The sequence below is a fragment of the Zingiber officinale genome, chromosome 5A (genome assembly GCF_018446385.1).
Source record: "Zingiber officinale cultivar Zhangliang chromosome 5A, Zo_v1.1, whole genome shotgun sequence".
NCBI classification, from domain to species: Eukaryota; Viridiplantae; Streptophyta; class Magnoliopsida; order Zingiberales; family Zingiberaceae; genus Zingiber; species Zingiber officinale.
In genome coordinates, this window is record NC_055994.1 from 98,427,180 (window position 1) to 98,440,508 (window position 13,329).

Sequence of the window (13,329 nt, forward strand, 5' to 3'; positions counted from 1 at the left end):
AACACGGTCGCGTGTACGTTTAGCGTCTTCCTCTTGCACTGCAGGATTCCGATTCATCGATCGAACTCCAACAGCGGCAAACATTGCAGAGTCAAAATCAGATTCTAAATCAATAATACTGATCGATCGAATTGCAGTAGAATCTTCCTTTGGATTGTTCATGGTCAAAGTCAACCAACACTTCCCGATCAGACGCCATTTCCTGCCTTGCTAGAGCAATATTTTGTGTTGTCGTGATAGTGAAATTTGAAAGATTAAATAGAATTTTATGATGAATTAAATGATTCATTGTAGGATACACAAGTGCAGTAAAAAAAATGGAAGAAGAAAATTTTGCTTAGAACTACAGAAGGAATCACTAGATGAAGCTGATTAATTTTAATGTCGGCAACGGCGATCCGACGGCGCCCTTTGTAGCAGGCCAGGCCAGCGGCTTCATGGTCAACGCCAGAGGACTCCTCGCCGATTCTTCCGTTTGCTTCGTAGCTACGCCGACGGTTGGCGTGGCCAGCAGCCGCGGTTTCTTCGCCAAAGTCAACGCCAGAGGGCTCAGCACCTCCTCCTCTTCCCCCTTCTTCTTCGCCGGAAGAGGCGACAGGTTGAGATCCAACACCAGGTTGTTTACGGAGCTGGCGGCCGCCCCAGAGGACGACGCGTCCTTCGCCGCTTTCGCAGCGGCCGCGCTTCCGTTTATGACGCCCTCGTAGTGGCACCTCATGTGGCCGCCCAGCGCCTGCCCCGACGGGAAAGACTTGTGGCACACGGAGCACTCATGCGCCCTAGCGCCGGAGGCAGAGCCGCTGGTGGTGGCGGAGGCCGCGTCGTCTCCTCCCGCAGGTGGAGCCCCCGCGGGCTTTCGGTGGCTGGTCTTGTGGCCACCGAGTGCCTGGTAAGAGGGGAACGCCTTGCCGCACACCGAGCACTCGTAAGACTGAGCCCTCGCAGGCGGCGCCGCCGCTTCCACCCCAAGGTCGCGACGAGAGGCGCCTTCCAGAGCCACCGGAAGCAGAGCAGATCCGCCAGTGCCGCTGACGCCGCGGGAGAGCATCATGAGGCAGAGGGCAAGGTGCTCCTCCTCAGTGGGCATCCGGTGATCACCTCCCTCGTCGGATCGTGAGCTGTATGACGCGTGGGGTCGCTTGGACCGCTTCTTCTTTGCACAAAACTCCACCTGGTAAGCCGACGGCGGCGACGACGGCCTCTCTTCTTGGATCACTCCATCGATTGCCATGGTCGACCCCGATCTTGTTGAAAATATCAGTAGAAAGAGATCCGTGTGCAAGTGAAGAGACGAGCCGATGAAGAGCAGGACGACGATGCAGAGGAGCATATATAGAGAAGCCGAGGCGGAGAACAAAAGCAAGTACGACAAATACCCTACATTCGTACCTGTGTTTTGATTGACGGTTGAGTGGGCCATCTAATCTCGACGCAGTTTCAGCCCGCTGTTCAGTTTTGGGTGTCGCGTCCAAAGTGAAACACTGGATAAGCTTCCACGGTGTTTCTTGTTCAACCGACGTCAGAGTCGACGCCACACCGGAGTAACTCGAAGTGTCCGCAGCGGAGAAGCGAGCCACGTGTTTCATGTTTGCTTTCCTAATGCGGAGATACGGCTTCCGCGTAAGAGACTTGGGCGACAAGCAGCGTGATTTGACGCGGCCAACTGGCGACTCTTCGTTGCCTTAGCGAAGAGTACGACTGATGATTGGTCTACGGACCGCGCACGCTGTTCCAGGCATTTCATATTACCGCGAGGAGGAAGACTTGTAGTTTCTAGACCAGGGAGCTAGACCAATTCTTGCAAGTTGAACCGGCATAGGCATATAACGGTTTGGGCCCGCTTCAGTCGGATTGATGTTGGCTACGGCACTAATTAGTCAAGTCTGAGTGGAATAGTCTTTTTCTAGAAGGTGCACATGTTTGTTTAAATTCTAGTTGGCCACTAACCTACCACTATTAAAGATACCTAAGCATGGTATCATCAACATTAATTGCCATTGCCTCGTCTAACAAGTGACGACGTATCAACTACGACAGTGGAGTGGGAACCTATGAGAAGGCGATCAATCACTTCACCTTTTACGTGTTCTAGTTTTTAACAGGTTGATGCGTTCTTATCAAATTTGATTTCCTCTATAAATTTTGGCCGAATTAAAAAAGACAAAAAGGAGGAGGAGATTCGATGGAAGGGCTCGTACAGTTGTTGAGACAAGCGATCAAGTGAAGCCGGTTCGGAACTCTGATAGCGGCCTCCTTCGGTCCGCATCGTAAACGAGCGGTCACCGCTGCTGATGCTACCAGCGGAGGAGCAGTGGGAGCCGCCGTAGCATAAGCCATCACCCTCGCGGCACCGCAGGGCGCTTTCTGAACTCCTTCCTCAAGCTCCACCGCCTCCCCCGGACTTCCCTCCTTCCACCAAGTTAATTCCCCAGCCATCGCGGCGTAGCCTTCATCGTCTCAGAGGCAATTCGTGTCGCCAACGAGTCAGACAATTTATTCAAGTGTAAGGATAGTTTGATTTGAAGGGCAAAAAGTGGTGCATATGCTTTACAAACAAGAGTGGCAATTTATCAAAAGGTGTACGTTGTATATTATATTTATCAAAAGATGTAGATAGTGACGAATTCAGATAAAAAAGCAAGAGGTGCTCAAAGAAGGAAGCTCGAGCTCATCTTCCTTGTCGTTGCCTCTCGGAGTACAGCATATTAGTGGAATTTTTCAGGAGCAAGAGGGTGCTCAAGCCCACCTCCGCTCCCCCTTAGATCCGCCACTAGACGTAGAGTACTTTTGTTTATACCAAATAGCACAGATAAAAAAAATTCATTTCCCAGATTACCCTTCTGGCAATCTGCCAACCTCTTCTTTTCAATCACCATTTTCCAAACATCCAAGCCATAAATTGAATTGAAAATTAATTTGTGATTCGGATGCACGTCCTCTCACCATTTCTCTCCCTCCATCCCTCTAGCCTGGTCTTATAAACACAGAAGAATATGAACCTCCATCACTCGTCATTCCTTCTCATGCTGGTTGGAGGGATTGCAAAAGGCCAATTAGGATTTAAGGAGATTGGCGTAAGAGTTTCAAGAGGAGTCCAAAGGACAACAACAGTTAAAAACGTTAGCGTTCAAGGATAAACTTCTAGCAAAAGTGAAATTAGTAGAAGAATACAATTAAAGATTTAGCGATGTATGTATAGATTTATTGATGTAAATAGGGTAGTGATGTAAAAAAAATTACAGTTTGGTTATAAAGGGTGATGAAAAAATCGTGTTTATGGTTTCATTGGATGTGTGGGGAATAAATATTCAACAACACATGCAATATGATGTAATCCAATACTTAATCGATTTGCAAGGTGTTCCAGTATGATGCTAGATTTCAGCTAGACCTTGTTCATACATGTTAGGTTAATATGGTGTTATCAGGACGATGGGCTTGATATACGATCATATCAAGCCCACTTTCTGCCTTGATCAAAAGTTATGTTTGGTACCATATCTACCTTCTCTCCTTGCTCAACCCTTCATAGTGATTGGGACTTTGCATAAATCTAATTACCCTTGTTCCATTAATGTGTGTTGACCAAAAGTCACTTATGGACCTAAACTTGTTTGATTACACTCATTTAACGTATTGTTATTTTCTGTGGTTATAAGGAGTTAAATTGTGCTAACCATTTTTTATTTAGGCCTCTCATTATCTCAGTGATGGTCCAAGTTTACAAGAACTTTTTGCTTCAATACGAGCCTGATATTGGATGATATCAGACCCACGTTGGGCCTGATATCATCCCATATCAGGTCTAGCTTGGGCCTGATATGTGGTCATATCATGTTCAACATGATCTTTTGTTAAAACTTTGCTTTTACATCATATAGATCTTTTCCTCGCTAAACCCTTCCTAGTGGTTGGAAATATGCAAAATTACAAAAATCCTAGGCCCATATCAGTCGGATTATGTCACAACCACTGACAAATTATGAAAATTTAATAGGTACATCATATACTTGGTCTTTGATAAATTGTATGTACAACAACACTTGATTATGTAATTACAAATTTACTAAATTAGTTTGTAATTTATTTATTAGGGGCGATCATATAACTAAAGAAATTTTCTCTGAGATATGGAATACGCTTGATACAAATTCTAGCATTAGACATAGAGCTAATGTAGGAGAATTAGCCAAAAGAAATATTCCATCATCTTCGGAGTATAGTGGTGTGCCTACCACAAATCGAAACAAACAGAAATTTCACATTTGATCTAAATGAAGAAGCAAGTATTCAAAAAGATGAGATTCTGAATCCTTGTACAACACTTGGTGATTACTTTGAGCTACTTGGAGTGAGGAGGAAGGGTATTATATCCGAATTAGAGAGGAATTACAATGTAATACAGATATATAAGAATTCTTAGCTGATGATATGCAGATTGAACAATATGAAATTTCTCCAGAGTAGTACAGTGACTTAGAGGAGGAGTTCCCAATAGCTGATGATCCATATATTCTAAATTCTCTTTTGCTCCAAAAGCCAATTGAAGAGGCAACAGATGAGCATGAATTTTGTGTTGGACAGATTTTTCTGTCTCGATAAGAGTTCAAGAATGCACTTGTGAAATATGCCATGGTTAAACATATGAGATATAACCCAGTTGACACTCGGAAAAATAAAGTAAAAGTTGTCTGCTTCAATCAACCATGTACATGGAGATTAGTTGGCCTAGGGGGTGTAGAGTTCATTGTTACGAAATATATAAAGGAACACCAATGTGACACCATTAGGGAAAGTTCTGATCATCAAGCATGCTCTTCCTACTTTGTAGCGTCTTTTGTTGAAGAGTAATTTCTTGCTAATGAACAATACAAGCCAAGTATAATTATATCAGATATAAAAGCTAGGTTTGGAGTGACCATATCATACAGAAAAATATACATAGCTCGAGAGAAAGCGATGAAGAAAGTCGTTGGAGATTATGACCAAGCATATAGAGATCTTCCACTATATCTGCGTGAGTTAAGAGTCAAAGATCCTGAAACTTATGTGGCACTACACAGGAATGGGGATAATCAGTTTCAACGTTGTTTTTGGGATTTTGGAGCTTGTAGAAGAGTATTCAGGTCTTATCTACGCAAATTGATTGGAATTGATTGTTGGTGCAACCTTAGGTCAAGGTTGACCTGGTTGACCAGACTCGAGTTGACTTGACTCGAGTTGTGTTTTGATGTTTGACGAGTTATGTTTGACAATGTTTGACGTGAACAGAAAAGTTGTATCTTGATGTTTTACAAGGATACAAGCTTGGGAGATTGTGGGTGCAACCCGTGGTCAAGGTTGACCTGGTTGACCCGAGGTGAGTTGACCTGACTCGGAAAAGTCCAAGTAGGGAGCTTGGCACGGGAAAAGTCCAAACAGGGAGCTTGGCATGAGAAAAGTCCAAGCAGGGAGTTTGGCATGGTGAAAAGTCCAAGCAGGGAGCTTGGCATTGGAAAAGTCCAAGTATGGAAGCTTGGCACATGGGAAGTCGGAGAGGGCTCGGTAGCTCGTTCTCTGGACTGTGGTCAGAGAGGGCTCGGGAGCTCGTTCTCTGGACCACATGGGAAGTCGGAGAGGGCTCGGTAGCTCGTTCTCCGGACTGTGGTCAGAGAGGGCTCGGAGCTCGTTCTCCGGTGTGGAAAGTCCCGTGAGTGAAGCCAAGCAGCGTGAGTGAAGCCAGGCAGATGGGAAGTCTTGGTGAGTGAAGCCAGGCCAGGAAAACCCTAGTGAGTGAAGCTAGGTGAAAGTCCCGGTGAGTGAAGTCGGGCAATTGGAAAGTCTGATGAGTGCGTGGGGAGTGAAGCCAGGAAGCTGTGAAAACCCTAGTGAGTGAAGCTAGGTGAAAGTCCTGGTGAGTGAAGCCGGGCAAGGGAAAATCCAGATGGATCAAGGGTGATCGGACATCTGGTGTTGAGAAGGTCAAGTAGGTCAAGGGAGTGATTGGATACTTGACACGAAGATAAAAGTCCAAGTGGGTCAAAGGGATTGACCGGACACTTGGTGGGGAGTCTTAGCAGGTCAAGGGAGTGATCGGATGCTAAGTATGATGTACCAAGAGGTCAAGGATGACCGGATATTGGTTTGGACTTGGTTTGGGCTAAAACCAAGACCTGGATCGGTCTGGAGACCGATCAGAAAGAGATCAGTGTGCCTCTGTGAGCTTACTGATCGGTCTAGGGACCGATCAGCAGGAAGCCTGATCGGTCCCCGGGACCGATCAACAGGAAGCCTGATCGGTCCCCGGGACCGATCAGGGTACTCACAGAGAGTTGGGAAACTCTCTGTGAAAGCTTCTGATCGGTCTGGGGACCGATCAGCATAGAGCCTGATCGGTCCCCATGAACGATCAGCAGCACCCTGGACCGATCAGGGTGGAGCCTGATCGGTCCAGGACTAGCCGTTGTGACTCAACGGTTAGGTTATTTCGGGCTTCTGTGTTCTGGTCTTTTTGCTTGCAGGTTCGCAGGTTGGCTCAGGATATCAGAGGTTATAAAAGGAGATCGAGGGCTTCTACAGTGGACTCTCTTACACTCTCTGAAAGTTCTCTGATTCTTCTTCTGGTTCGAAGCTTCTGCTTCTTCTTCTTCGCTGCTGTGATTTGAGCTTTGCTGAGCTCGCTTCAGCTTGAAGCTTCGTGTGAGCTTCATCGGCTGGGTTCCTGCTGTTGTAGGCGTCGCTTGAAGCTGCTGCTTCATCCAGTCGAAGAGAAGGCAAGTAAGCGAAGGTTTTACAGTTGTATTGTATTTTGCTTCTTGCTACTTTCTACTCCTGTATTGCTTTTGCAAAACATTGTGGCGAGGTTTCTCCACCCATAAGGAGTTTATATTAGCCGGTTTTCCGGGGACTCTTCCACCGACGGATTGATAGGGCTCGTCCACCTTACGGACACGCCGAGGAGTAGGAGTATCACCTCCGAACCTCGTTACATCCATCGAGTTTGAGGTTTGTCTTCTTCCTTTTCGTTTCTACGGTTTCATTTCCGCTGCGCTAACCCTAATCGTAGGAAGAAACGAGCAATTTGGGGTCGGCTATTCACTCCCCCCCTCTCTAGCCGCAACCATCGATCCTAACATTGATGTCACGCATCTAAGAGGGAAATATTCGGGTGTGTTGTTGATGGCTACAACAATTGATGCTAATGATAATGTCCTCCCAGTAGCCTTTGGAATCGCTGAAGTTGACTGTGGGTCTGCATGGAAGTGGTTTTTGGATCATACGAAGAGATTCTTTGCTGTTGATGCAGAGTCAATGAGCATAGTATCATATAGACATCACGACATTATATCAGCAGTTAGAAAAGTCTACCCTACCACTCATCATGCTTTCTGTTGCCACCACATGTCTTGTAATATGGTAACAGATACTGATAGTAGGTCAGGTTTAGGCTTGTTTTGGCAGTAGCTCGAGTAAATACAACACTCCAATATGATCTCATAATGCAGTCCATACTTGAAAAACATCCAAATGCTCATAAGTGGCTTTAGAACATTGATCCTAAAAGATTAGCTAATTCACACTTTAGTGGTAGAAGGTACACAATGCTAACCACCAATTGTGCAGAGAGTTTAAATGCTTTGTTCAAGGAGACATGTGAACTTCCCATAAACAGGTTAATTGATAATACCAGAATAAAGGTAGCTCAATGGTTCTATAACCATAGGGAGGAAGTCTCGAAATGGTATGTTGCTTTGACACCTCATGCTACCAAAGAAATGGATTCAAGGAGGGAGAAAGCTAGACGATATAAAGTCCACCCCTACTCTCAATCTAAAATGGAAGTAGAGGCATGAGGTGCTTCATTCATTGTTGATTTGGAGAGAAAATATTGTAACTACGGGGAGTTCCAAATTCAGGATTGCCTTGCTCACATGCAATTGTCATCATCATTCACCGGAACATGGATACACTCCTATATTGTGAGCATTATTTTCATTCACAGAATTGGAATGAGACATACATGAATCGTATTTATCCCGGTCGAAGCAAGTAATTTTAGCCTAGGGGAGTAAACAACATTATAGTTCTATGTCTCCGTAACCTTGTGCAGCCGGGTAGGCGAAAAAAGGCACGGATTGAGTCGAAACACAACGGAAAGGTAAAAATCAAATGCAGCCAGTGCAAACAACTGACCCATAATCGGAGGACCTGTAGAATGTCGCCAACCTCTGGGTCTTGACTTACTTGTAAATTGGAGGAATTGATCCATATATTTTGTATATTTTGTATGCAGTACATCCATAGAATTGTAAGAAAAATAGTTGTGCAAAGTGATATTGTTGTTATATCTTTGATTGTAGTATATATTTTATAATACAGTGTTATCTATGGTATGAGAAGTGTAAACCATCCCAGCAAGGCAGAACTAATACTTCACACGATATATCCATTTTGTAAAATAAAAACGCGCTAGCAGTTGTGAATACTCAGAAAAAAAATAGATTTAGTCCATCTCTGCATTTCAATTTAATAGGTAGGGATTGTTAATTTCAAAGTCATGTCAATCAATTTTAAACCATAAATAAATTAAAACTTAGACAAAATTATTGATGTGATGCTTGAAAAATAAAATTGGGCACCGGTTGTCGTTCATTGAAAAAAAAACAAGTGCACCGTTCGGTGTCAAATGGCACGGAGCAAGAACTTCTTATCCAGGGTGTATAACTAATGTTTGGCACCATATATACCATCTCCCCTCTCAAACCTTCATAGGGAACGTGATTTCAAGTAAATCCAAGTAACGTAGGGCCATCAGTGGGTTTTGATCAAAACCCACTGATGGACCTAGACACTTTTGATTGGACCCATTTCAAGTCTAGTTATATTCTGGTATTGCAAGGACTCCAACAGTGCTATCCATTACTGTTGTACAGCTCTCAAGGGGTGGCAGCACGCTTTGGAAAAAAGTCAACCTCATATTGGGCTTGATATGGTACCATATCAGGCTCAACGTGGGTCTGATATTAAAACATAGACAAATTGATTGTTTTAAACTATAAATAAGTTGAAACTTAGACAAAATGATTGTTGGGATGCTTGAAAAATAAAATTGGACACTGGTTGTCGTTCATTGGGAAAAAAAACAGGTGCACTATTCCGTGCCATATGGCACAGAGCAAAAACTTCTTATCCAGGGTGTATAACTAAGGTTTGACATCATATATACCATCTCCCCTCTCAAACCTTCATAGGGAACGTGATTTCAAGTAAATCCAAGTAGCGTAGGGCCATTAGTGGATTTTGGTCAAAACCCACTGATGGACCTAGACACCTCTAATTGGACCCATTTCAAGTCTGGTTAGATTCTGGTATTGCAAGGACTCCAACGGTATTATCCATTACTGTTGTACAACTTTTTATGTGTGGCAGGACATTTTGGAAAAATAAATTCAGCCTCATATTAGGCCCAATATGGTACAATATCAGGCCCAACGTGGGCCTGATATGATACCATATCAAGCCTAATGTGGGCCTGATATTGTACCATGTTAGGCCCAATGTGGGCCGAATATTAAAATATAGACAAATTGATGGTTTTAAACTATAAGTAAGTTGAAACTTAGACAAAATGATTGTTGCGATGCTTGAAAAATAAAATGGGACACCGGTTATCATTCATTGAAAAAAAATAGGTGCACTGTTCTGTGCCAAATGACATGGAGCAAGAACTTCTTATCCAGGGTGTAAACTAAGGTTTAACACCATATATACCATCTCCCCTCTCAAACCTTCATAGGGAACGTGATTTCAAGTAAATCCAAGTAGCGTAGGGCCATTAGTGGGTTTTGGTTAAAACTCACTAATGGACCTAGACACCTTTGATTGGACTCATTTCAAGTCTGGTTAGATTCTGGTATTGCAAGGACTCCAACGGTGCTATCCATTACTGTTGTAAAACTCTCTAGGGGTGGTAGCACGCTTTGAAAAAAAAATCAGCCTTATATTGGGCCTGATATAGTACCATATCAGACCCAACGTGCGCTTGATATTAAAACTTAGACAAATTGATTGTTTTAAACTATAAATAAGTTGAAACTTAGACAAAATGATTGTTGTGATGCTTGAAAAATAAAATTGGACACCAGTTGTCGTTCATTGAAAAAAATAGGTGTACTGTTCTGTGCCAAATGACACGGAGCAAGAACTTCTTATCCAGGGTGTATAACTAAGGTTTGACACCATATATACCATCTCTCCTCTCAAACCTTCATAGGGAACGTGATTTCAAGTAAATCCAAGTAGCGTAGGGGCATCAGTGGGTTTTGGTCAAAACCCATTGATGGACCTAGACATCTCTGATTAGACCCATCTCAAGTCTGGTTAGATTCTGGTATTTCAAGTACTCTAACGGTATTATCCATTACTATTGTACAGTTGTCTATATATGGTAGGATGATTTGGACAAAAAATTAGCTTCATATTAGGCATGATATGGTACCATATCAAGCTCAACGTGGGCCTGATATGATTAGAGCTGTCAGACGGGCCAACCCGTGGCGGGGCGGTTCGGCCCGTGACGGGCTAACCATTTGGCGGGGCGGGGCGGGCCAACCCGCCAACTTGGCGGGTTGGGAAATTTTCAACCCAACCCATTCTAAGGCGGGTTGCGGGTTTGGCGGGCCAACCCGCGGGCCCATCAAAAAATTTTTAAAAAAATAAAAAATATTTTATATTTTTAACATTTTACTTCGAAAAAATTTTCTACAATTAAATGTATACATAAACATGTATTTTAAATATAAATGAGCACAAATGAGTACTTATGTTGGATGAAAAGTACTATTTTTATTCAAAATTATAACAAAGGAAAATAATAAATTGGCCTAAAACATAACTTACATATATTTTTCAACCCGCGGACCAACCCAAGCCCGAGCGGGCCGACCTGCGCGGGTCGTGGGCCTAGGCGGGTTGGCCCACGACGGACTTGGGTTGATAAAATTCCAACCCAACACGCTTAAATTGTTTGGCGGGGCGGGCCAACCCGACGGGCCCAACCCAAATTGACGGCTCTAGATATGATATCATATCAAGCCTAATGTGCGCCTGATATTGTACCATATCAGGTCCAACGTGGGTCTGATATTGTACCACATCAAGGCTAACATGGGCTCGATATTAAATTTATATCAGGCCCAACGTGGCTCCGTTCGAGGCGTGACTCTATGGGATATCAGGCCCACATTTTAATCACAGCAAAAGCTCACTCTCTTCCTTTGGCCGTCATCTTCTTCTCGAAGGCATCCTACGTTGTTGCGTTCAAGGCGTGACTCTAACATCTCAAGCATCCAACAATTGGTTTCGTACGTAGCTCCGTTGCCAATTAAGTGGTTGTTTCTATAACAGTTTCACCTAGGGTTTGTGTTAATGTGAAGGGCATGTTCGAATAAGAGCATCATCATTATTACATAATCTAATAGTTATTTTTCTGTGTGTGATTATATAGTTGCTAGGTTCGGAATGGCTACAAAAGGAGCGTTAACAAGTGGAAGTGATGCTCGACCAAGTTATCCAAGTTATGTCAACAGAGGGAGAACTAAAAGAATGAACTGGAAAAGTACCATTTGTCACTTCAGAAAATTTATTTCTTCTGTTAAACCGACTATAGAACAAGAACAGAAGATTTGAGACACATCTTTTTTATGGATCCTTGATCTCCCTAATAGTTCTTTTGTAAGAGCTCAAGTCCAAAATATGTTTGATAATTGGGATCAAGCGGAACAAAAATATATCTTCCATGGGAAGAAATTGAACTTTACAAAGGTAGATGTGACACTGATTCTAGGCCTACCCGACAATGGAGAGATAGTTCATCTCGATTTAAATAAGGGCTCCAGCGCACTGTACATGGAGTTTTTCCAAGATTCTGATTGTTCTGCCAAACATTTGGAGAAATTGATAGTGAAGTTGAGATCAAATGACAAGTTGTACTATCAGTTGTATATCCTGTATTTTTTTACAACTGTTCTATTTTGTGGTAGTAGCAGTGTTCTTAGAATACCTGTGCTCTCCCTAATTAACTGTGTAGATGATTTTGACAACTTAGCTAGGTTTAACTGGTGCAATACAGTATACAATTTCATGGCTCCTCAATTAGAATCCATTGGCTTGGAGCTTACATTGAGACCAAAACCACTAGTTGCTGATTCAACGCTCAAGACCCCCTTGCTCAAGGGATTTCCAAATATTTTGCTTGTAAGTTCGATTACATATATCTCACGATATAGATTATGAATATGATTTATTTTGATAATCATATTATAGGCATGGGTGTATGAGCACATCAGCATCATTGATACAAATCATTCTGAGTAATTTCCTAGAATGCTACGGTGGAGTTGACCTAACTATCATGTTGAGACAGTCAAAAAGTTGATAGACTATGTAACTGCAGATAAAATTTTAGTAGATTTAATTTTGGTAGAGTCAGAGTTGGATTTACTACCAAACTGGGCTCAACTGAAGCTCTTGAGTTAGTTGGGCAAGGCTCTCCACATCAAGCCGAAGAAGGTATACTACAGTGTGTAGATACGGTAGACTGTAGTCACTGCAAGGAAAAGGGAGAAAAAAATTGAAAGTTTAAAGCAAGAATTACATAAAGCTACTAAAAGTTTGGAGGATATTATAAAAGAAAAGGATAATTTCTTAGCAGCAAAGAATATTATAATTGTTGACATGGAGTCTATGCTTAAAGAAAAAGATCTACAAATAAGTGAACTGCGTGAGGAACGGGATAGGAGTGACAACAAGGCTGACACAAGCAATGCTATCATGGATAACAGAATTTTAAATGTAAAAGATAAAATCATTGCCGATGACGAAAATAAAATTAAAGAGCTCCAAAAAGTCATACAAAGCAAGGTCTCAACGAAGCCACGAGTATCCCCAACCATGGATAAAGAAGGCATAGACCCTAGTCTGCCTAGACTACCAACTAATATTGTACTAGGCCCCAAAAAAAAAGAGAACTCAGAGAAGTTTAAAATCAGATTGTAAAAAAATAAAGGGCAAACAAATTGTTCAGGCTGTAGAACTAGACGCTCCTGCACCATCAAAGACTGAAGAGACAAGTTCATCACATATAGAAATAAAATGTGATGAACTTAACAAGGTCAAGAACAAAATATTGAAGGTAGGGTCGAGTGTAAGTAAGTCGTTATTTTATAATCCTTAATGACATGTTCGTATTTTAATTATATCAACAAGCGAAGATATTTTTTAAGAAGACTAAAGATGATGTGATAGCCGATGCATTATTGAAGCTCAGTGAATTAAAGTAAGTTAGTTGGT

General features: G+C 42.6%; 1 protein-coding gene across 1 annotated transcript; it reads right to left on the minus strand.

Moving 5' to 3' along the window:
• Positions 1-254: 254 nt before the first annotated feature.
• LOC121981173 (zinc finger protein ZAT10-like) lies at positions 255-1,609 on the minus strand. Its single transcript, XM_042533567.1, has one exon. It carries the CDS (start codon positions 1,418-1,420, stop codon positions 359-361), a length of 1,062 nt encoding a protein of 353 aa, XP_042389501.1. The 5' UTR covers positions 1,421-1,609; the 3' UTR covers positions 255-358.
• Positions 1,610-13,329: the final 11,720 nt, after the last annotated feature.

Coding starts and splice junctions, on each gene's coding strand:
- LOC121981173 (XM_042533567.1), bottom strand. CDS start 1,420: ATGGCCCACTCAACCGTCAATCAAAACACAGGTACGAATGTAGGGTAT.